This window comes from Pezoporus wallicus, unplaced genomic scaffold (genome assembly GCF_028554395.1).
Source record: "Pezoporus wallicus isolate ANWC-B61680 ecotype Strahan unplaced genomic scaffold, APGP_CSIRO_Pwel_v1 scaffold_13428, whole genome shotgun sequence".
NCBI classification, from domain to species: domain Eukaryota; kingdom Metazoa; phylum Chordata; class Aves; order Psittaciformes; family Psittacidae; genus Pezoporus; species Pezoporus wallicus.
Genome location: NW_026637482.1, coordinates 2,562,696 through 2,584,904, shown reverse-complemented (window position 1 = coordinate 2,584,904; position 22,209 = coordinate 2,562,696). Strand labels below are relative to the sequence as shown.

Here is a 22,209-nt window from a genome sequence, read left to right as displayed (position 1 = left end):
CCTCAGGCTGGTCAGGACGCAGCAGCACAATGGGCAGTGAAGCAGGAGCCCCTGAAGCCACGGGCGAACCATAACGCACGTCCGGATCAGGCTGCCCTGAGGGGATGAGGCACCGGGCTCCAGGGCCACCCCACAGAGCCTCGTTGACCTCCCTGCTCCTCGGGACCGGTCCCTTGTCCCTCAACGTCTTCAACCACGGTTGCCCTTCCCTCCCCTCGCATACTGGAAAGGTTATGAAGCTACAAAGGCTACAACTGCCGTCCCTACCCCCAGACAAGGAGATGGTACCGCCTCTTTCGCCAGTTCCCAACGGGCAGATGGGCTGGTCCATTCTCTACCAGGGGAGTCTCCGCGCCCGCCGGGCTCCCCTTTCCCGTGACGCGATCGTTCCGCCCGCCCATTCACGCCCCAAGAAGCCGGGCGGGCCCACTCGGGCGAGGCGGGGGGAGCGCAGCGTGGCGGTGACTCCCGCTCCCCGGCACTAACCTGCCTCCAGCCGCCCCACCGCTGCCCCACCGCGCTGCCCGTCGCCGCTCCGCCTCGCAGGGTCCTCGCGGCGCCGCGGCTGGCCGCTGGAGAGCCTGTAGCCGCAGCAGCGGCCGTGCTTAGCCTCCGAGGGCCCGTGTCCCCGACAGGCAACGCGGCCGGCAAGCGCGGGGGCCTCGCTCCGGCGGCGGGTGGAGCTGCGCTTGCAGGCGCCTGAGGGAGGGAAGGATGGAGGGCGGGCTCGGGAGGTGCTGTGTTGGAAGGGACCTTAAAGCGCATCCAGTTCCAACGGACATCAGTGAGTTAAGTACAAGAAGGTTTATGTTGTGATGGTACCTCAAAAATCCATCCTCATCCTGAGCTTTAAAGCGTCCTGGTTACTGTCGTTCCTGCACCAGGGATGAGTGGTAACATGCTGTTTGTGCTTCGAAATGACTACAGCAGCACAGGCTGCTTTTCACTTCCTGCATGCTCCTGCTTAAGAGCCAGCTCTGAGGTGCTTCGCCTTGTTTGAACTCCATCACGGCAGCCATGCTTCAGACCTGGTCAAAGCCACTACCAGCAGTGTAGTTACTCCCTTTCAGTTGCTCTCTACGCCCCTTTCCCCGCCTCTCTCCTCGTTACCCTTTTGCCCTCTTCCCTGCTCATTAGCTGGGAAAGCCGATCTTCAGCTGCTGCCCCACTTTGAATCACTGTTCTGCATCTGCCTGGTGAAACGTGTCCCCGTTTTGCCTCAAACGCAGGACTGGTGCTGCGCTGAGCCACTGCTCCTTTATACTGCACATGCCTAAGATTCTGAAATCATCTGCCCATGCCCTGTCAGACACACGTTGACGCTTTAGTGTTCCTGAAAGGGCAGGAAGATGGGGGAACTGCTTTTCATCCATTTTTAAAGCTGTAGTTTGTAATCTAGTACTGGCTTTGTTTTAGAACAAGCTAGTCCTTTAACTGTCAATATGCATGAAAAGGATAATGGAATGCAAGCTCCGCTTCAAAATTAGTGCTCCAGTCCAGTGCATCCAGCATGGAAACATCTACCATGGCTTTTTCTGCAATGATTTTTAAAAAATGCTTGTATACCTTCCATGTTTTATCTGCTCCACATACAAACTGTCCAGTTTCCATAATAGATATAACTGATTGAGCCTGTACCCTCGTTGCCACTGAATTACACAACGATTATTACAAATAAATACTTCATAATAGATCTACTTTAAAGACTAGCACGATCCTATTCTGCCTCAGGCCAATGTTACTATGGCTCATTAGCTATATAAACCAATATGCAACTATCATCTCTTCACTATGAAGCTGTAAGTGCCATAGGCATGTCAAAAAACAAAAACAGGAGTATTTTATGTAAGAACTGTATGTCTGGTATCTGGAAGAGGATGCAGCTGAGTTTTGAGGTACTCCAACTGTACACAGATACAAAGTGAGTTATGAAAGAGAGTGCTTAATTTAGAAATCCACAATTTATTGACCAGTTTTCACTAAAAACAGGAAACAACATAAACTTCTCCTCCTGGATAATCTTTCCTCTGCAGATCACTGAGATTGAAGATCATTTACACATTTCACAGATTTATCTTTGTATACAAAGAGCATATGCTTTAGTCATCAAGGCGCCGGAAGAAGGGATGATAAACTGCGTTACAATAGCTAAAACACTTCAGCACAGGAACAGATGTAAGAGTTCTAGCTTTTCTGAAAAGGTACATGAGAATTGTCCTTAATTTCACACTTCCTATGTAACATCGGACCTAACTTGACAGGCTTAACTCAGACAAGGTCTGTACCAAAGCAATTAGCAGTGTTTCTTCAACACAACTGCCAGATCACACTCAGTGTCAACTTCCAAGCTGTTCTTTAATGAAGATGGAGGGCAGGGAAGAAGCATCAGTAACAAAAGAAGCTGCAAATAAGCTCGTTTTAAATGAAAATTGCATTTGAAAAGGGCACAGTATTCTCCTCCCAAGAAGCTCAGAATACAAATGGTTCCCCACTTTCAGCACACTAATCACCACAAACAATTTTTTAACACACATTTTAAGAAATGTATAATAATCCTTAACAGAGCAGTAACAAACACTAGTCACTAATATCACTCACTAGTCTAAATCAGCACAGTAACCCAGCTCCAGGTACAGCTTTTTTAGGTTTTGCATAGCAATTGCACCCAATTTCAACTTACTTTGCCACCATTACTGGTTTGAAAAGGTTATGAAACACAGAGGGAAAATCCTGGTCTCAATCAAACCAGGAAAATTTGATTTCCAATGTAAACTGAGTTAGGATTTTACCCAGTTTGATCTGTTCTCAACATCGCAACTGGAATTCAGAAATCTGTAACATGCTTGATCTCCTCTTAACATCACAACTGGAATTCAGTAATTTATGACATGCTTTATCTCCTCTCAATATCACAAATCTCTCTGTATCACAACTGAACTTCACTAATTTACAACATGTTGTAATATTGAGGGGGATAAAACTGGAATTCAGAATTTATAACATTTGATCTCTCAGTATCACAATTGGACCTCAGTAATTTATAATGTTTTCAGAGCCTAATTTGCATTCTTTTGAAAGTACTGTGGTAACAAGTGGAATAAAACCCACTTTTTTTTTAATTTAACAACAAATTGTGAAGGATAATAAAGGAGATTCATCCCTGAGGAATGAGACATTTAAAAACCGCATATGATCGACAACCGCGGCAACACCCGGCGACGCGCACACCAACAGCCAGCGTTATGAACAGGCAGCAACAGAACTTGTCATAGTCCAACATATTTGCAGCGTTGTTGCATTGATCCCCGTATCTTGTGTAATGAAACTGCAATTAGGAAATAGGATAAATAGAAATAGTGTCTTTATTATGTTAAGTTGAATGTCAGATGGACAGCTAAACCGTGCCGGATCCCCAAAAACTCAGTGGTGATGGTTCATAACTTGCTTCTTTGGCCATCCAAAATGTTTTTCTCCAGGTGTCTTCAACCAAACAACAGGAGGAGAATGATTGTAATGGAGTTCACTGCTATGAGTGGCACTGCAGGGAAAGAAGAGGAGTAATTGTAGAAATTTCCTTTTCCACATCCCAGTGACAGAACTTTGCATTATCTCAGGAGACTAAGGAGCAAAATCAATCAAAATCTTGAAAATGCATTTAATTTTGCTGCCCAAATCCAGGATTAGTGGAAGGAGCCAGGATCAAAGCTTAGGAAGCTAAAAATTAGTAGGAAGCAACATCATTAATATTTTTCTGTGGCCCATCATGTTTTAACTCTAACCCAAACAACCCCTTCACCAAATGAAACTAAACCGTCTCAAAGTCAGTTTTCAGCCTTGGCTTTGCTCTGATTTAGAAGAAATGCATCAGCTCTGTGTGGGCAAAAAAATAATGATTTGTTACTTCCTCTTTATCATCCCCTTTAAAAAGAATTTTTGGTGTGCTTTATAGGGAAAAAACACCAGTAACTTACAAATTAAAGAGTCTTTTTTTTTTTTTTTCTTTTTTGCCCTTCATCTGTTGAGGTATATAAGCCTGGCTTACCCTTAAGAATACCAGGAATTACATTTCCCTCACCAGGCACTTCAAATGGTGAAGATAACTGCACTCTCTGATTGATCCTCCCCTCAAGCTCCCAAATTCCAAGGAAAAGACAAGATGCAGCAGTGGCACCACAAGCCAGAATAAGGGAACGTTTTAAACTTTATCCAAATTAGGGCACCTGAGCTGGGACCTGCGCCCTTCTACAGAGAATCCAGACGTGAAGGAAGGACAGATTGGGAATGACGAGCAGAAATAGCAACTCTCTGGTAGAAAAGAAGAGTGAAAACAATGATGGTACTTCATTAAAGCACAGAAACTTCACAGGCGGTAATATCTGAAACCAAAGCCTTACCTCTCATTACAGTTCGTATGGATCGAATGAGGTTCGTTAGCTGAGCTTTAATTCCTGGTTCCTCTCCAAATCCTCCAATCCCTTGATCGCTTCCCCAGCCAACTGTGTCACATAAGTCCAGCCAGACATGTTAGAAGAAAAAACACCAAAACCACACAACAAATGCTGTCAGCAATATTAATGGGTTATCTGTCTTGAATAGGGTTTATATTAATTAACGTAAACCAATTCGTTTTAGTTCACAATCAGAATTTAATGCAATATACTGAAAACTTAAAAAACATTTTCATGAATGAAACACTAACAACAAATCAATGTTTCTCTGAAGGAAACCCTTACTTTTTTAATAGGCTACCATTCTCTTCATGCCAGAGGAACAAAGGAGTGTATCTGGGTTTAAAAATACCCTCCAAAATAAAACCAAACTACATCATGGTTCTTTACTAGAAGATAAAATAGCAAATATTTGTCGGGTATGAAATGATGCTTCAGCACTGAGAAAGGAGCTACATGACAGAAAAGGGTCAGCACAAATCCCAAACCACAATAGTGATTTTTGTGACTACTATTAAAAAAAAAATACAGTTCCTTAGGAGGTTTTCAGAGGGACATCGAGGTGCTGCAGGTCTACAAAGCCCTTCAAGGGAGAAACCCTTCCCCACCTGCTGCAGAAAGGCCAAGCATGTGGTCCCAGCAACGGGACCAGGGAATTTTGCGTCCCTTGACCATCTGGGAATGTTCAAGAGCAGAGCTGGGAGAGGCCTTTGACATTCGTAGAATCACAGACTGCTCTGGGCTGGAAGGGATCTTAAGGCTCATCCAGGTCGAACCCCTGCCACGGGCAGGGACCCCTTCCACTAGAGCAGCTTGCTCCAAGCCCCTGTGTCCAACCTGGCCTTGAACACTGCCAGGGATGGGGCAGCCACAGCTTCTCTGGGCACCCTGTGCCAGCGCCTCAGCACCCTCACAGGGAAGAGCTTCTGCCTAAGAGCTCACCTCAGTCTCCTCTCTGGCAGGTTAAAGCCATTCACAACCTCTGTGTTTTTCTCCACAGGTAACTTCTGAGAGATTGATTCCCCCTTTCCCATCTCCCTTGCTACTCCCAAATCACGTGGGGCCCACAAGAGACTTCACCCGTCCTGCCAATCCCATCTTCATTTCCATCGAACTGCTGCTCAACAAGAAAACCCCAAACACGAACTGAGCAGATCCCTCACTGCAAATCCTTCCAGGGAACAGGACAACAGGCTAACTGTCTGCACTCCTGCCAAAAACCTCACTCAGCCTTAGGGAAGTCTGGACTCTCCCCACCAGGAGACTGTGAAACCCTGGACCACAGGTCATTTGTCCTGGGGGTGTGCAGATCTGTGTCAGTGGCTTCTGTGTGCTTTGTGGGGCTTTGTTTTGAGAATGAGGATGCGCAGCCTCAGTAATTTCTCCAGTACCGCGGAAGCACAAAGGTGCCAAGACCGAGAAGTGCCATCTCATCAAGACAAGGGCAACGACAGGATGAAAGAAACCTTCTCACGCTATCGCGACGTATGGCGCAGATGAGGGCGGAAGAATCAAAAAGCACAGGAAAAGAAAAAAAAAACAAAAACCCTCTAAAATGATGGAATTAAAGAAAGAAAGAAACAACACAACGACAGGAGCGATACCCCCCGGACTTCAGGACCTAAACCCCCCCGACGGCATTCCGCGCAACTGATGCCCGACACCGGCTCGGTGGGGCGGAACGGGGTCCCCGCGAAGCCCGGAGGCCTTTCCGCGCACGGGCGGCGGCCGGGCGGTGCCGGCGGCCACGCTGCCGGCCCGCGGGTGCGCCCCGCTCTCCCGGGCTCACCGTGACGGAGGAAGCGCTCCTCATGCAGCACGGCCACGGCGTTGACGAAGAGCAGCGCGGCCTGCAGCAGCGAGTACAGCGTGAACGCCATGGCCCAGCGCCGCCGCGGCGCGCAGAACGACGTGGCGGGGAGGTGGGAGCCGTGAAGGGGCGGGGCCTCGGGCGGGGCGGGGCCGCTCGGCCCGGTGCTGGGTCCTGCCGCGAGCCCGACGGCGGTGGGGTCGGCAGCGTGAGCCGCCGTGGTGTTATCTTTATGTATGTGTGCAGTTATGTATTTAGGTTTTTACAGTCTTACACATTTATATATTTTTACGTTTGTATTCTCATTTACGTATGTGTATATTTCTATGAATATGTAACGTTATGGACATAAATATGTAAATGCACACGTATTTGTCTGGAGAGGAGTAGGCGCAGGGGGGACCTTACTGCTCTCTACAACTGCCTGACAGGAGGTTATACTGAGGTGGGGGGTCAGTCTCTTCTCCCAGGTGAGAAGGGGGTGATGAGGCACTGGAATGGGTTGCCCAGGGAAGTTGCAAATGCTCCATCCCAGATGGTGTTCAAGGCCAGGTTGGACAGAGCCTTGGGTGACATGGTTTAGTGTGAGGTGTCCCTGCCCATGGCAGGGGGGTTGGAACTGGACGATCTTAAGGTCCTTTCCAACCCTAACTGTTCTATGATTCTAATAATAAGACAAGAGGGAACAGCCCCAAGCTGCAGCAGGGGACGTTTAGATGGAGATTAGGAGCAACTTCTTCCCCAGAGGGTGCTCAGGCATTGGAAGAGGGTGCCCAGAGCAGTGCTGGAGTCGGCGCCCCTGCAAGTGTTCACAAACTGTGTAGATGAGGCCCTTAGTGACATGTTTAAGCGGTGAACTTGGCAGTGCTGGGGTAAAGGTTGGACTTGGTGGTCTTAAAGGACTTTTCCAACCTTTTCCATAGTTGATTCTATGATATTTTATAAGATATATTACTTATATTTTTTTTATATTTGTTTATGTGGCTGCCCCATCCCTGGCAGTGTTCAAGGCCAGGCTGGAAGGGGCTTGGGGCAACCTGCTCTAGTGGAAGGTGTCCCTGCCCGTGGCAGGGGGTTGGAACTGATTTAAGGTCCCTTCCAACCCAAACCAGTCTGGGATTACATGATTCTATACTGTATTTCATAATATATATATGTGTATATACTATATCTATACACACTATATAGTTTGTATATATACTTCATATGGATAATATCAAGGGGTTCTTCCCTGTATATTTTCTATATGTATTCCTTTACATGTTTACCTCAGATCCCAACTGTTGTTCATCCAAAACATCATGACAGCAGAAGTCAGGATTCTTAGGACAATCCCAAAGAAAACAGTTATATTCTACTGGTTTGATCAGGGCCTCTGATTGCTTCTGCGGCCAAATAACAATAATAACTGGAACTCAGGGATACTGTGTAGTTATCGATGCATACACATTTTTTTTTTCCCTTGTCTCTTTCAGTCCTATTGGCTGAAGGGGGAAATTTACACGATCACACTGATTTAATTTCTCAGGGATCTTACACTATGCAAACCTCTTCGCTCCTGATGGTTGGTGGCTTTTATTACTCCATCAGGGTACAATATTTGTATAACCACTGCGCTGTGATGGATACTGGGCTCATCACCATCATAGAAATGGTAACTTTGGGCTTAATGTGGTGTACTGACCCACCTCAGTTCTTCTCTCTGCCGAAGACTTGTGATATGATCATATGATGTGTGCAAATTATTCACAGTTTATCAATACTTTATCTCTGTGCTTCAGCTCTGGGTTCAGAGCTCCACTCACCAGCAAGCATGAGGTGACCTGATACTTCAGTGATTAATTAAGCATTGGGATCTATAGATGTTCAGACAGCATGCGAATTAGCCACGAAGAAACCCAGGCCTCAGCTTCTTCTTGTCTTCTCCTTTCCTTTCCAAAACACTTCCTTTAGTACAGCTGATGACATAGTACGGTCAATGATATAGTATAGCTGATGATGTAGTATGATGCCTCTAGATTATCATTACTATCGAATAACATCGTATTTTAACAGCTGGAACTGGAAGCAAGAGAAAGTGGTACCCGATCATCAGACCCATACCATATATTACTGTACTAACTTACCTCCAAATTACTACAGTTAAATAAGAGACATTGAACAGAGAACAAAAAATCAAACCTATTCATCAGAGCTTTGTCACCTGGTCGAAATTATTTATCATTTCTGTCTCAAAAAGGAACATAATCTCAGTTAAGGGAAGCAAGTAAAGTATCTATTGCAATTCCAGTGAGATCAATATTATTTAAGCACATGCTGAAGCTTTTATTATATGAAAGCTCAAAACATTCCCAAATGTTGGCTCTGATTCTGCAAACACTTTTGTGTAGGATTGACTTAACTCATGCTGACAGTTAGAGGGAACACTCGAGCACACCAGCACCATGAACACACACCTTGCAGGCTCAGGAATCCCAAAATAACTTCTGTATTCCTCATCTAGATTTTTAAATGTGGTATGGGTACAAACCTGCTAAATCCTGTCATCTTAACACTTCAAAATGGAGCCATTTCTACTTACCCAGGCCCACCCCAAAGTTTACAAAAAGCTTTTGTTAACCATTCAAACCATCTTTTTCTGGGTATCTATAAATAGAAGAAAACCTGATCCTGATTTTTACCAAACCCGCTACATGCAGAGAAAGTCAATATTGAAAAGATTTCATCCCAAAGGCCATTACAGTTTTTAAGAAGTTGTGAGTGCTGGCAGATAGTGGTCTCACAAATGGAACTACCTTTTGCTCTCAGGCATGACTTAGGGCATTATGGCAGTAATTCTATAATTAAATACAGATAAATATGATGGGTCACTAACAGGCACATCTAATAACCACCATCCTCAAGCAGCATTTCCTGGGCTATCTGCTTACTGTATCCAACTATAAATAAATACTAACCCCAGCAAAGAGCTAATGTTTAAAATTATGGCCCTGAGATAAAAAAAAATGAGGTTTTTAAGATAAGTATACAAGTTATGGCTTAGTATTTTTACCCATAATTAAGATGTATTTCCAAAGAGCAGCTGCTATCAAGCTTACATAAACCTGACTTGATTTTCCCCTTTGTAAAATCTATCATGGCAACTTAACGACCACACGGGCCTGATCTCTGAATCATGAGTTACGGGATCTCTGAATCGTGGTTGAAGGCAAAACCAGACAGAGTTGCTTGCATTAGAAAGAAAGCATTATATTTTTCATTCATTAAGATGTTACATTTCAGTGCAGTAAATTCCTGTGGTGTCATGTGGAGAGTGCAGTCCATCACCATAAAGGAGAGATTTAAACCACCTTACAGATGTCAAAGGATTAAACTTCAGGCTGGTGAAGGATTGTGAAGACCTCGGTGATTTTTATTCTCTGTTTATTGTTCCATAGCATCAGACAGAGCAGAGCTCCTCGGATATAACCATCCTCTACAGACAACAACACTTGATCTTGTTGCATGCAAGTTTTCAGGATTAGATTAGTTTATTCCTCGTGAGTAAATACCAAAGGGAGTAAATACCAAAGGAAGTAAATATCGAAGGAAGTATCCTCGTGACATCAGTCCTTACACCCTTTGCCTCACTTGCCACCATCTTTTTGAGTTTGTCTTCTGAACTGGCTTTGACAATTTCCTCCTTTAGATACTTTACATACACTATTATGGAACCACAGAATCACAGAATGGTTTGGGTTCTAGTTCCAACCCCTGCCACAGGCAGGGACCCCTTCCACTGGAGCAGCTTGCTCCAAGCCCCTGTGTCCAACCTGGCCTTGAACACTGCCAGGGATGGGGCAGCCACAGCTTCTCTGGGCACCCTGTGCCAGCGCCTCAGCACCCTCACAGGGAAGAGCTTCTGCCTAAGAGCTCATCTCAGTCTCCCCTCTGGCAGGTTAAAGCCATTCCCCTTGGCCTGTCCCTACAGGCCCTTGTCCCAGGCCCCTCTCCAGCTTTCCTGCAGCCCCTTCAGGCACTGGAGCTGCTCTCAGGTCTCCCCTTCAGGAGCCTTCTCTTCTCCAGGCTGCCCCAGCCCAGCTCTCTCAGCCTGGCTCCAGAGCAGAGCTGCTCCAGCCCTCGCAGCATCTCCATGGCCTCCTCTGGCCTCTCTCCAACAGCTCCAGGTCCCTCTTGTGCTGTTGCTCCAGAGCTGGATCAGGACTGCAGGGGGGGGTCTCCCCAGAGAGCAGCAGAGGGGCAGGATCCCCTCCCTGAGCTGCTGCTCACGCTCTGGGGGGTCTGGACTCAAGCGCTCACTGAAGCCAGGTCATGGGAAGCTTCTCCCCACCCAACACCCTCAAGTCCTTCTCCTCGGGGCTGCTCCATCCAGTCTCCTCCAGACTGTGTTTGTGTTGGGGTTGCCCCAGCCCAAGGGCAGGACCCTGCACTTGGCCTACTATCAGCAGAATATTGTTTTTAAGACACAGGAAAGGCTGGAAATGGGCCCAACCCATCCCAAGCTGAAAGTGAAAAGAAGTGTTCTGTTGGTGACAATTCTTTTACCCTTATTTGACTTCTCTAATGACTAATGAAAAGACTTTTACTGGGAACACACCATTTTCAGTGCTTCACGTTAACTGGTTGATAAAAAATGTGTGTGTCCAGATGAGCTTTGCCAGTGGCCCTGGTCATCCCTCAATAGCTGAAAATCAGCAAACTTAAAATACCCACCTTCAGAGCCCAGAAAGAAGCTCTCTGTATTGTGGTTTTACCTTAATGGGTCTGTGAACAGTCACGAACCATTGTATTGTGTGGAACTGTATTGAATCAAGGAACTGAATCCTTAAAACTGCCTCCCACATAACCATCTCTACCATGAAAAACTCCATTAACTGAAAAACTCCATGTATGTGAAAAATTTAGGTTCTGTGTCTCAATTTGGTGTTATAAATAAACCCCTCTTATACTAAGGCCTTTGTCATCCTTTATTCATCATACTTGTTGCAGTGTCAAACCACTGCAAAGGTTAATGATGTATCCTACAGACATAAGGCATCTTTTGCAAGCACAAATTGAGTATGTAACCGGGACAGAACAACTGAATGTCAAGTTGTTTGCTTTAATTATCAAAACTGGGAATGCAGCATATTTTGTACATTTGAGAGTATGGGGTAAGAACCAGTACATCTGTTTTTTATCCTTGAGCAGCTACAGAAAAGATTTCTGTATTATCTGTGACATTAAATGTGCTGTGCAGTACCCTCTCTTCCCTTCCTAATTTGGACAGTGAATAGCTATTCCTTTCCACAACACAGCCTGCCAGCTTTGTGCCTTCAGAGGACATTAATTCACACAGAAAAGGACTGCCTGGGGATTGAAGAACAAGGGAAAAACACAGACAAAATTCTGAATTTACACCTGCATTTATTGATGCCATTTCCTAAGTTTATTGTAGTAACAGCCTTAAAATGTCATTTGTTGTCTAGTGCGTGTGCACGCACACACACTGCTGCTCATCTTGGACTAATCAACAGATCAGTATTACATTATGTTACATTATATTATACTATGATTATTGGCATCTTCATCCCAGTCACCGCTGGCATTGTGCTCATGCTGAAACACACCAGTCCAGAAACAAAGCCTGCTGTGCTCCGTACTATATAGATACCTTTCTGAGATGACAGGAGTAGGTATTTTCCAGTCCATGTCTCAGCTGGAAGATGGTGGATATCAAAAGCAGGCCAACCAAGCAGACTTTATCAGAGAATTAGAAGCCTCTGCTTTGCCCTGCCTCAATGCTGTCAGACAGTCAGGATCTGCAGGCATTGAGGCAGCAGCAGGTCTTAAGGAGGGATTTAGAGAAGGATGAGGGAACAGCTCCATGAATTCTGAAAGGTGGGATTTTGTCTCTGTGCAGTGAGCAGCTTGAAGAGCAAGCAGGGGTATTAAGGAGAGCAAAGAGAAGGGGTGTCTCAGGAAACAGCCCCAGGCTGCACCAGGGCAGGTTTAGAAGGAGCTGAGGAACAATTCCTTCCCCAGAGGGTGCTCAGGCATTGGAACAGGCTGCCCAGGGCAGGGCTGCAGTCACCATCCCTGCAAGTGTTCACACAGCGTGGAGACGAGGCCTCAGTGCCATGGGTTAGGGGTGGCCTTGGCACTGCTGGGGAATGGTTGGACTTGATGAGCTTAAAGGTGTTTTACAACCCAGCTGATTCTATGATGAGTTGGACAAGGCCAAGGAACACACTTATCCCTCTCCATACCAGATCCTAGACTAACCTGCTCCCTGTAACTGCCACCCGTACAGGGAGAACAGCCTGGCTTGTTCCTTAGCAAGCGGATGCCACACCAGGGGCAGAGGTCATCAGTGCCAGGAAGGTTGGAGCGCTCAGTTTAACGATTAATAGATGGTGTCTTCCTTGAGGCTGTAAAAGTGGGCAGATTAAAAACAAAACCACAGACCTGGTGCCTTAAGAGATTGGAGTCTGTCCAATAACTTCAGCACAGCCACAGAGTTAGTTGTATTATGTAGTAGGAAACCATGTGCAAAAGGTTAGGTCTCAGCACAGTGTGAGGGACTCACCTGTGAGTCAGAGGGATTGGGAAATCTTTGTAAAAATTACCAGAAATCCCCCCAGTCTTTTTTTCCTCATGACTCATCCCCCAGAAAGAGATAATATGGAAAGATGCATGTCTTTATGGTAAATTTTTAACACCACACATCACAGAGATAAGGTACAGAAGAGGGAAAAGTATTCAAACAAAAAAGTTAAAGCATTACAATTTTACAGCCCTTTGTTCTTCGCAAAGGCTACAATGAGAATTTATTGATCTTGTCAGGCAGAAGAACAGCAAAAGGAAAAAGATGGAGGGAAAGAGAAAACTAAACGGCTTGGCAAAAAGGAAGGCCTCCCTAGTGCCAAGGCAGCTGAGAAAGAAAAGAACCCCAGACTGGTTTGAGTTGGAAGGGACCCTAAAGCTCATCCAGTTCCAACCCCTGCCATGGGCATGGACACCTTCCCCTAGAGCAGGTTCCTCAAGGCCTGTCCAACCTGAACACTTCCAGGGATGAGGCAGCCACAACTTCCTTAGGCAGCTTTTTCTCCACTTTGATTAAAAAATTCCACGTTGATTAAAAAATTCCATTTTCCTGCATTTTCCAGTACTGGTGCAGTACGAGTTCACAGTCCAAATCTATGGTGGGTTGTGTCAGTCTGTCAGCTCCCCAGCATACACCCCAAAGTCCTTTTGTCTCCAGAAGAAAGCTACAGGTGGAAGAAGTTGTGGGTCATCACTGCTCTGGCACTGAATCGGGGCACATAACTGAGACATCAAAGGAGAACAATGGCTCACCAATGGAACATATCCCGTCATGGATCGCAAACTCTGGCCGGGGATACAGTTCTCGTGCCAGAAATGTAACTGATACACACCGGGCCAGTGAAATCCACCGTTGAAATCTTATCAGAGCTTCTGTTTGCCACTGTTACGTTTTCCACCACCGCAGGTGCACTGAGATTTTTGGATGAGTAATTCGACGTGCACCACCTGGCATGGCAAAAATGGAGCAAAACAAGCCGTGAAGAGCTGCTTGTATTTTGGATGCGATTCAGTTAATAACAGGATATAACTAATGGCAGTACAGAACTAGCAGCTGGGATAGAGCTGATTTAAGTCATTATGGAGGTGACCTTTTTCTCTCCCTCAGTCTTCTGCCCTTTAGTATAAAACATGTCTTATGACCCCGTTGTTCTTCTCCATTTGGCTGGATGCGTTCGTACTAAAGCTGAGCAGAATTTTTGTTGAAGAGATTTCTCAAAACATAGTTTCTCATAATAGAAATAATTATCTCAGGGAACATCCCTCTTCTGTGAGCTCAGGTTGCTCTTGGAAAAAAAAAAACAGAAAATGTTGGCAGTAGTGAGAAATGAAGGGCCTGGGTCTCTTATTTTTCCTCAATAAAATTTCAGTCCACATACATAAATAAAGTCTGGGAATGGGGAAAAGAATTTGGACCAGATATAAACCCAAACCAAATGTCATTGCCTTAAACTGATACTCCCCAGGCACCCATCATAGCAGTTCTCCAGCCACCATTATTGCACCCCGAGATGGGCTGATGGAGAAGCCCAAGAAGCACTAGGGTTTGGCAGGCTGTTCCCGTGGGCTCCCTGACAACACGGGGCTCCTGCAGGAATTCCTCACTGCACACGTTTCCTTGGCAGCCCTGGGTCCTCTCCTACTGCCCAAACACTCACCTCCGGAGAACACTTATTGCTGCGCTGATGGCAACCAACAGTAAGAGGCTTCCACTGAGAGACACCATGATGATCTCGTAAGTAGATGGTGGTGAACCTTGAAGAGAGTATGGAAATTACAGGTGAGTTCTGCCGACAAACAGCTTTAAGAATCTAAAGTTCTTGCTAAATGACCCCAGGTTGCTACAGGCTGCAAATACTGACGGTCCTGCTGCAAACCATGGAGGGAGGGGTGCGATCCAAAAGGCATACCTGGGAACTACTTCTTCTTTTAAATATCACAGATCAGTTCATTAACTGATGGTTCTTTATCTACCAAGGTACAAAGCAAAACTGCTTTTCAGGTCTGAGACTGACACCCAGCCCTATGGATCTGAGGGTGGAAAAGTCTGCCAGGCACTGTCAGACCACAAAGTTACTCCGTATATTATCTACCTACTCACAGTAAAGACACAGCAGGATCCTGAATGAATCTTACTGCCTGTCTCGTCAGCACTTTCCATCCACTTCCACCCTTTTCAATCTGTTTCTGTTCTTTTTTGTTCTTGGATTTAATTCCAAACTTAAAGGAGTGAATTTTTTTCACTCCCTGGTGGATAGGTCTTACATCCCCTATCCAACCCTGTGCCTCCAAGTCTCCCACACTCTCTTCTGCTGCAACAGCATTTTATTTCCACCATTCTTCCCACTCTAAAACCTCAATAGAAACAGGTCTAACATGGCTGATTCATTCCTTTTGAGCCCATGCAACACTCAGTTTCTGCTAATCTTTCATGCTTGATAAGACTGCTTTTGCCTGGCACCTCTCAGCAGTGTCACCACACAGTCACCACACGAACACTGCAGAACTAATTTTAAATGCTAATGAAAACAAACAGGAAAGTGAAACACCTTCTTCCTTGGAAACCACCATGCTGTGGAAACCTTCATCGCCAGCACGGACCATCCTGAAAAGGAGAGCCAACAGACATTCGGATTGCAGTGTAACTTTGAAACCCAGCATATTTATTTTAGATCCATTTGTGACATCTGAGTCTTTCACCGTCTCTAATGTGAACTTCCCTTGACAACTTCCTTGTGAGACAGATTCTGCCATTGCCATTTTGCGGACTGGAAACCAAAACAGGATGAGGTACGGGACATATCCAAAAGGCAGAATTTAATCTGACATGAAAACCCTGAATGTTTCCCTCGAGGCAATGAGCTTCCCCAGGTGTCTGAGTTTTGACCTTGTGTTTGTCTATGGCATCTAATTTTGGCATGGACAAGCATGTTGGCATCACGCTGTAGCAAGCCTAGCGCACAGTTTTACCTAACCCCAAACCAATTTGCCATAGGACACACAGGGATACTTTAGCAGGAAGGGTAACTGAGACCAGGTTCCTTGAGTGGAGGTTATACCTTTTCTTTTACTGCCCCCAGAAGTGGAATGCTTAACTCCTGTAAAAACTCTCAGCCACCACATAAGAAAATAGCTAGGAATGACCAACAGCTGGATGGAAAGATAATGGGTGTCCAAAATACCATTTCTTGCTTTGTGCAAATAATATTATGTTACCACAGAAATTCTGCCTGGTTCCAAACCCTCATCCAAGAATGCAGTTTCTAAAAATGATGAATGAAGCTTTCTATAACAGTAAGTATGTGAGGCAAGGATAAATCATGAGCCTAATGTCAAGTCGGGGAAACTGAGGGGAACAATTTGCCTCATATCGGTTAGACAGCCTGTGGCATGGCTGGGAATTTCAAGGGGATCTCCTGTCTCTTGCTTTTATGATAATATTCCTCTTGTAGAAGCTTAAAACTATCACACAGCTTATTACTGTAAAGTAAACGGGATAAAAATCAAGTGCTCAAGTCAGATTCAGGTGTGACCTTGTACTGATGCTGCCACACAGACACACGCAGCCCTATTTCCAGCTTGCAGTGTGGTACAGATTTCCAATCATTACTGTATTCTATTCTAGCTCTTTTTCTATAGAAAAAAAAATGTGGAGTCACAGGATGTACCCTGATGACATTCAGTTAATAAACTCAAGAATAAATTGCCAATATGTTCTCAGAAATAAAAGGAGCTTCTATCTAAAGTCTTAGATGTTGCACTTCAGGCTCTCCTCTCTTTGCATCAACATGCTTAACTCAAAATGGAATTATAGTGGAAAATCTGTGTGGCCACAGGTTGCATTAGAAAAAAGCAAGTGACTGAAGAAAATGCAACCCTGTAGGGGAAAAGCCAAGCCAAATCCATACTCATGTTTATATGAGGACTAACACCAGCTCTGAAATGCTGCTCCCATGGAAATATTGTGTATGACATAGAGTCACAGAATCACAGACTGGTCTGGGTTGAAGGAAGCTTAAAGCTCATCCAGTTCCAAGCCCCTGCCACGGGCAGGGACACCTTCCACTAGAGCAGCTTGCTCCAAGCCCCTGTGTCCAACCTGGCCTTGAACACTGCCAGGGATGGGGCAGCCACAGCTTCTCTGGGCACCCTGTGCCAGCGCCTCAGCACCCTCATCATAAAACATTTCTTTCTTTGACCTAGTCTGAATCCTCCCTCTTTCTGTTTAAAACCATCACCCCTCGTCCTGTCGCTACAACCATCACCCCCCCTGTTAACATGAATCAGAGGGATCTGCAACAACTGCTGTTTTCATAAAGCTTGGACAGTAAAACCAGGCAGCATAATGTTACGGCTAAGCAGACTGTCCAGGCTTTGCCTCTTATCTATTTGTGCATCTGTCTGTGAATAAACGAAAAAGTTGGCCTAGATGCTGTTTCAGGATCTCACATTAAATCTCCCTGGTCTAAGGAAAGCTGAGCTATTACTGAAAGTAAAAGATCATGTGCTTACTACAGAATCCTCCAGCCCCCATGACACAATCTCTTTTTGGCACAGCAGTAAGATGTCCTCAGTGTCACCCTTCAGTTTGAGAAAAGAGAATAAACCACGGTGATTTAAATCTAGAGCAGAATAAGATTACAGATTTCTGGGTTACCTTGCGACTGCTGTAGATCCTTGCATTAGCATTGTGCTGCTGAGACCTTGCATGAAGGTAAAGCTGGTCTGAAGGGTTTCAGGCTAATTGCTCACTTCATTTGCCTCTGTTGATTACTTCCTTCTCTCTGTGGTTTTTGTTAGGGCAGAATAATCTGTTCCGTTTGTAGCCAATCAATAAGGTTTGGAGGTGGATCAAAGAGAAGCTTTACTTGCTGTCCTTTTGTTGCAGTTCCTTTCATGATCTTTCTGGTGGAGAAGGACACATGGCTGGTCTCCACTAGAGCACTGCCAGTGCTTCTGTTGTGTACTGGACCCTTCCTGATGTGCTGATTGCATGAACTCCTCCAACAGAACTGCCTTATTCAGAAGCATGCAAGAAACACCCCCAAGAAACATGCCTTTGATGTGCCTTTGGGTCTCCTCCAGCAGGCTGGGTGAGGGCAGGCAGCTGCTTGGTCTGGGTGGTCTGCAGGTGAGGGACAAGGGACAAGGGGTGACTACAGGACCACAGTAAGTCTGAGCCCCATCTCCGTTCTTTGGGTGTTTGGCAGACCAGCCTAGGTCTTCACACCGAAAGCAAGGAGGCAGGAATTTAAAAAGCCATTGAGCTGTTAACTGGTGATTGGCAGTTTAGTGATGGGTTTCAAACATACTTTGTTTTAGTGTTTCTTGCAGCCTGGCTTAGCTGTTCTTCACTGCACCACGGGCACGAGGATACCATCAACGTTGTTCTGCACCTCTTTACATGCCTCTGTTAAGGAAGTCACATCTCTACAGATGTGGACCTCATTTTGCTCTGCAGAAATCCCTCATCCTTGCTGGAGATTGGAGCTGAGCTGGCAACTGGACTGAGTTATCTGCTCAAAAGTGCGATTACCTGTGCTTTGTGACCAGAGAAGGAGTGGTGCCCCAGGGTGGGCACTCCTTTCTCATTCATGCCTTCACACACAACATTAATACACTTCGGGCTGGCACATATTTCAGAGCAAACAAAGGAGATTGACTCATTTTTGCACTGTGCCTTGATAGGGAGCTGGATAACAATTTCAGCTCCTCTTGCCTCGGTACTGGTATCAAACAGGACCAAAACACCTCTCCAGGTCCCTGGAGATTGTTTGGCAGGGCTTCAGATGTCCACAGTCCAAATCACTGAGCGCGTTTAGATAATGACCATGGCTGTGAATTTTCCTCTATGGTGTAAGAAAACAGTGAATGAGCTACATTAAACACATTTTAGAGAGGTGAAGAGTGGAGGAGAGGCCTGCAGGTAAAGGGAGATACGTTCTTAGTTAAGGTGATCAGTGGTCAGTGATCCATTCTATACTATCCATAGGGGAGGACACTCAATAAATACCTTCTCCTGTCCTCCAAGGCATTACTGGCCTTTTATTTGGCTTCAAGTCCGAACAAGCCTGATGTTAAAAACCAGTTCCATGTTGTACATGCCACAAAAGGCATGGAAGGGAGGAGTTTTCACTTGGGCAGGTGCCAGTGCTTTCCCTCTTTATCAAACAGAAAGCTCAAAATTAAACAGAAATTGGTGCTGAGGCGCTGGCACAGGGTGCCCAGAGAAGCTGTGGCTGCCCCATCCCTGGCAGTGTTCAAGGCCAGGTTGGACACAGGGGCTTGGAGCAAGGTGCTCCAGTGGAAGGGGTCCCTGCCTGTGGCAGGGGTTGGAACTGGATGAGCTTTAGGGTCCCAACTCAAACCAGTCTGGGATTCTGTGATTCCATAACTTCCTTGAAGATTTATTAAAAGTATTGGGAAAAAAAAATAAATTTAGAGTAAATCTGAACTTTAACCCCTCACAGTGGAGAAAAGGCACAGGAACAGTCAAGAGGTGCTCAGTAGCACAAACAACGCAAACATTTTGTTTACTATTAAATAGTGGAGCCTTGTCCTGCTTGCCATACCCTGTTCAGACAAAACTTCCAAATTTTCACTGTTAACATCTTTAATTGGCCAATTCATGCAGAGATAACTTTTTTATAATAATCAAGGTGTGTACTTGTTGGTATGGTCCATCTGAAGAGCTGTAAATGCTCACATATACTTTCTACTTCAAATAACTTGCTCAAGAGTCACTGGATTGCACCTCCCATCTTAGAACAAGGACAACAAAAGGTAAAAAAAGCCTGAGGGAGATGGTTTGAAGGTACCTAAAAGTATACATTCCCACAAGAGGTCCAATGCTCATGAATAAGGGAAATCACATATCTTCATGCTTTTTCTTGGTGCGCTATTTCTTCAACATAATTAACTGCGCTAAAGTATCTCAGAACCAAACTGGGTATGTTCTGAGTCCTGGGGAAGCACTTTCATGTCTGAAGGACAGAGCTGGGTTTGGAGACATTGTGGGCAGTTCATGGAAACACAGCTTTGTGAGGGAATAATAAAAGGACTGTCAATTGCTAATGAGCCTTTTGAATCTGTTTATTGTTTATTCAAGCAGCCAGGAAAAATCAAATCACAGCTCAGTAGCCTGTGCTGTGTTTTTTTTTTTGCCATTCTCTTGGGGTTTTGATAAAAGAAAGGCTAAAACTAAGGTGTGTAATACAGCTGCTGCCTTTCGCCTCTCTTGCGGTAGCAGCTGTAGAAGTGATTATTTGGTCAACCATAAGTGTATTTTAAAGGTGTTGTCAGGTGTAAGAAAATCTGAATGCTTAATTTCCACAGCAACTCTTACTTTATAGCAAGGACGGTACCCATATGGGCTAACCTGTACCAGTAAATTAACAGTGTCTGGGGCCATTCCCATGTGGCACCGAAGAGCTGTACTCACACCACAAAGCCCTCATCTTTCAGCTCAGGGTGGCCATATCCAAAGTGCCATTGGGAAGGGCTGCAGTATGGGTTGACTTACCAGCCATGCTGAGAACGGTGCTCTAGGATATCAGTGGGCTCAAGCACAACCCTGTCAGGGCCACTGCAATGCTTTAACTATACAGCTGAGTTAAGTGCAGGGGACGCTAGTATAGACACAGCTTTGGGGTAGGTATAAGGCATAAACAGCCATTATCAGCTACTGGGTAAATCTTTCTGTACCCTTTTCTTTGTCTTTCCTTTATGATGCAAGGTGGTGTAAAGGTCGAGGGTTGAGTATGTGAAATACAAGTGTTTTATGGGAACCTTATCGCTTTAATGTGTGCAAACTTTGGCACAAGAGGAAAGCAAACGAAAAGCAAATGGTGATAAGAAGCTTTGTTGGCTGTTTACCAAAGTAGATTTGTCTAGGCGGTGGCTGCCCTGTGTTTGTTTTCTAGGATCATGTTCTTGAGCTTTATCAGTGCAAGGGATGATTTTTTAATTCAAAACACTCCATTCATGCTTAATTCTGGGACATATGTTCCATCATAATATTTGCAGCTGCGATCTGTAGATCAGTTACAAACGAGACAAGTGGTGTTTCCATTTACTGATTGGGGAGCTTAGCCTAACTGAGAGCAAATTGGTCATTTTAAGTTTGAATGTTCCATTTGAAACATATTTGTTGCATATCCACTCTGTCATTTCTGTGAACTGTGCATTTAATACACAGATTCACAACTTCAACATACTACTTACTCACTATTTATTTGCTGTTGGAAGTCACTGGGGAACATGATGGTCTGAACGCTGCTTTAGCAGGGAGTAGAAAACAAATCAATCTGCTGTAGACCCTCTGTGTCTGCTCTTGGGTCTGAACAGGCTGGTTCTCAGCTGGGGAGGGACAAGGGGTTACTCTGCATGTCTGACCACATCCAGGAGCTCTGGCACTCAGAAGCCATTAGCGCAGTTAATTTCTTATTGAGCAATGGGATTACTTTATGTCTGGGCAAAATTTTTGATCTGTAGTGGTAAGACATCTTACCACCACTCTACAGTCAAGTTCATTCATCACAGAAAGTATCATCAAGTCACTCTGTACTATAATCTATATAGTATCCTGCATCTTGACTACGTAGCCAACTCTCCATCTCAAAAAGCATATGGCTGATCAGGAAAAGGTGCATGAAGGCTACAAGCTGTGGGACTGCTTCTGTTGGAGGCATTAAGGAGGTGATCCTGCCTCTCTACTCTGCTCTTATGAGACCCCACTTGCAGCACTGTGTGCAGTTCTGGTGTCCTCAACATAAAAAGGACATGGAACTGTTGGAACAAGTCCAGAGGAGGCCACGAGGATGATCAGGGGACTGGAGCACCTCCTGTATGAAGACAGGCTGAGAAAGCTGGGGCTGTTCAGCCTGGAGAAGAGAAGGCTGCGGGGAGACCTCATAGCAGCTTCCAGTATCTGAAGGGGGCCTATAGGGATGCTGGGGACGGACTCTTCATTAGGGACTGTAGTGACAGGACAAGGGTAATGGGTTAAAACTTAAACAGGGGAAGTTCAGGTTAGATAAAATGAAGAAGTTCTTTACTGTGAGGGTGGTGAGGTGCTGGCACAGGGTGCTCAAAGAGGTGGTGAATCCTCCGTCCCTGCCTGTGTTCAAAGCCAGGTTGTACAGAATCTTGGGTAGCATGATCTAGTGGAAGGTGTCCCTGCCCATAGCAGGGGGTTGGAACTGGATGACCTTTAAAGTCCTTTCCAACCCAAATGATTCTGTGATTCTATGATTACTGTGACTCTTCAACCTGGAAAAAGAACCAAAAAAGTTCAATAGATGCCTTTGAAATCACAACTGGCATAGAAAAGTGGACAGGAATTGCCAGATGTCAATTGACAACTGG

At 45.3% G+C, this 22,209-nt stretch overlaps 2 protein-coding genes across 5 annotated transcripts in view; one reads left to right on the top strand and one right to left on the bottom strand.

The window, feature by feature from the left end:
- KATNAL2 (katanin catalytic subunit A1 like 2) overlaps positions 1-22,209 on the top strand; it is a 102,676-nt gene that overhangs the window by 37,664 nt on the left and 42,803 nt on the right. The window lies entirely within an intron of this gene.
- Positions 1,943-6,390, bottom strand: IER3IP1 (immediate early response 3 interacting protein 1). The gene is made up of 3 exons (XM_057405726.1): positions 6,238-6,390; positions 4,395-4,496; positions 1,943-3,538 (listed from the first exon to the last, which is right to left on the bottom strand). Exons 1-3 carry the CDS (start codon positions 6,326-6,328, stop codon positions 3,483-3,485), a joined length of 249 nt encoding a protein of 82 aa, XP_057261709.1. The 5' UTR covers positions 6,329-6,390; the 3' UTR covers positions 1,943-3,482.

Coding starts and splice junctions, on each gene's coding strand:
- IER3IP1 (XM_057405726.1), bottom strand. CDS start 6,328: ATGGCGTTCACGCTGTACTCGCTGCTGCAGGCCGCGCTGCTCTTCGTC. Junction 4,497..6,237: donor GGAGCGCTTCCTCCGTCACG/GTGAGCCCGGGA, acceptor TATGTGACACAG/TTGGCTGGGGAAGCGATCAA. Junction 3,539..4,394: donor CATACGAACTGTAATGAGAG/GTAAGGCTTTGG, acceptor CTTTCCCTGCAG/TGCCACTCATAGCAGTGAAC.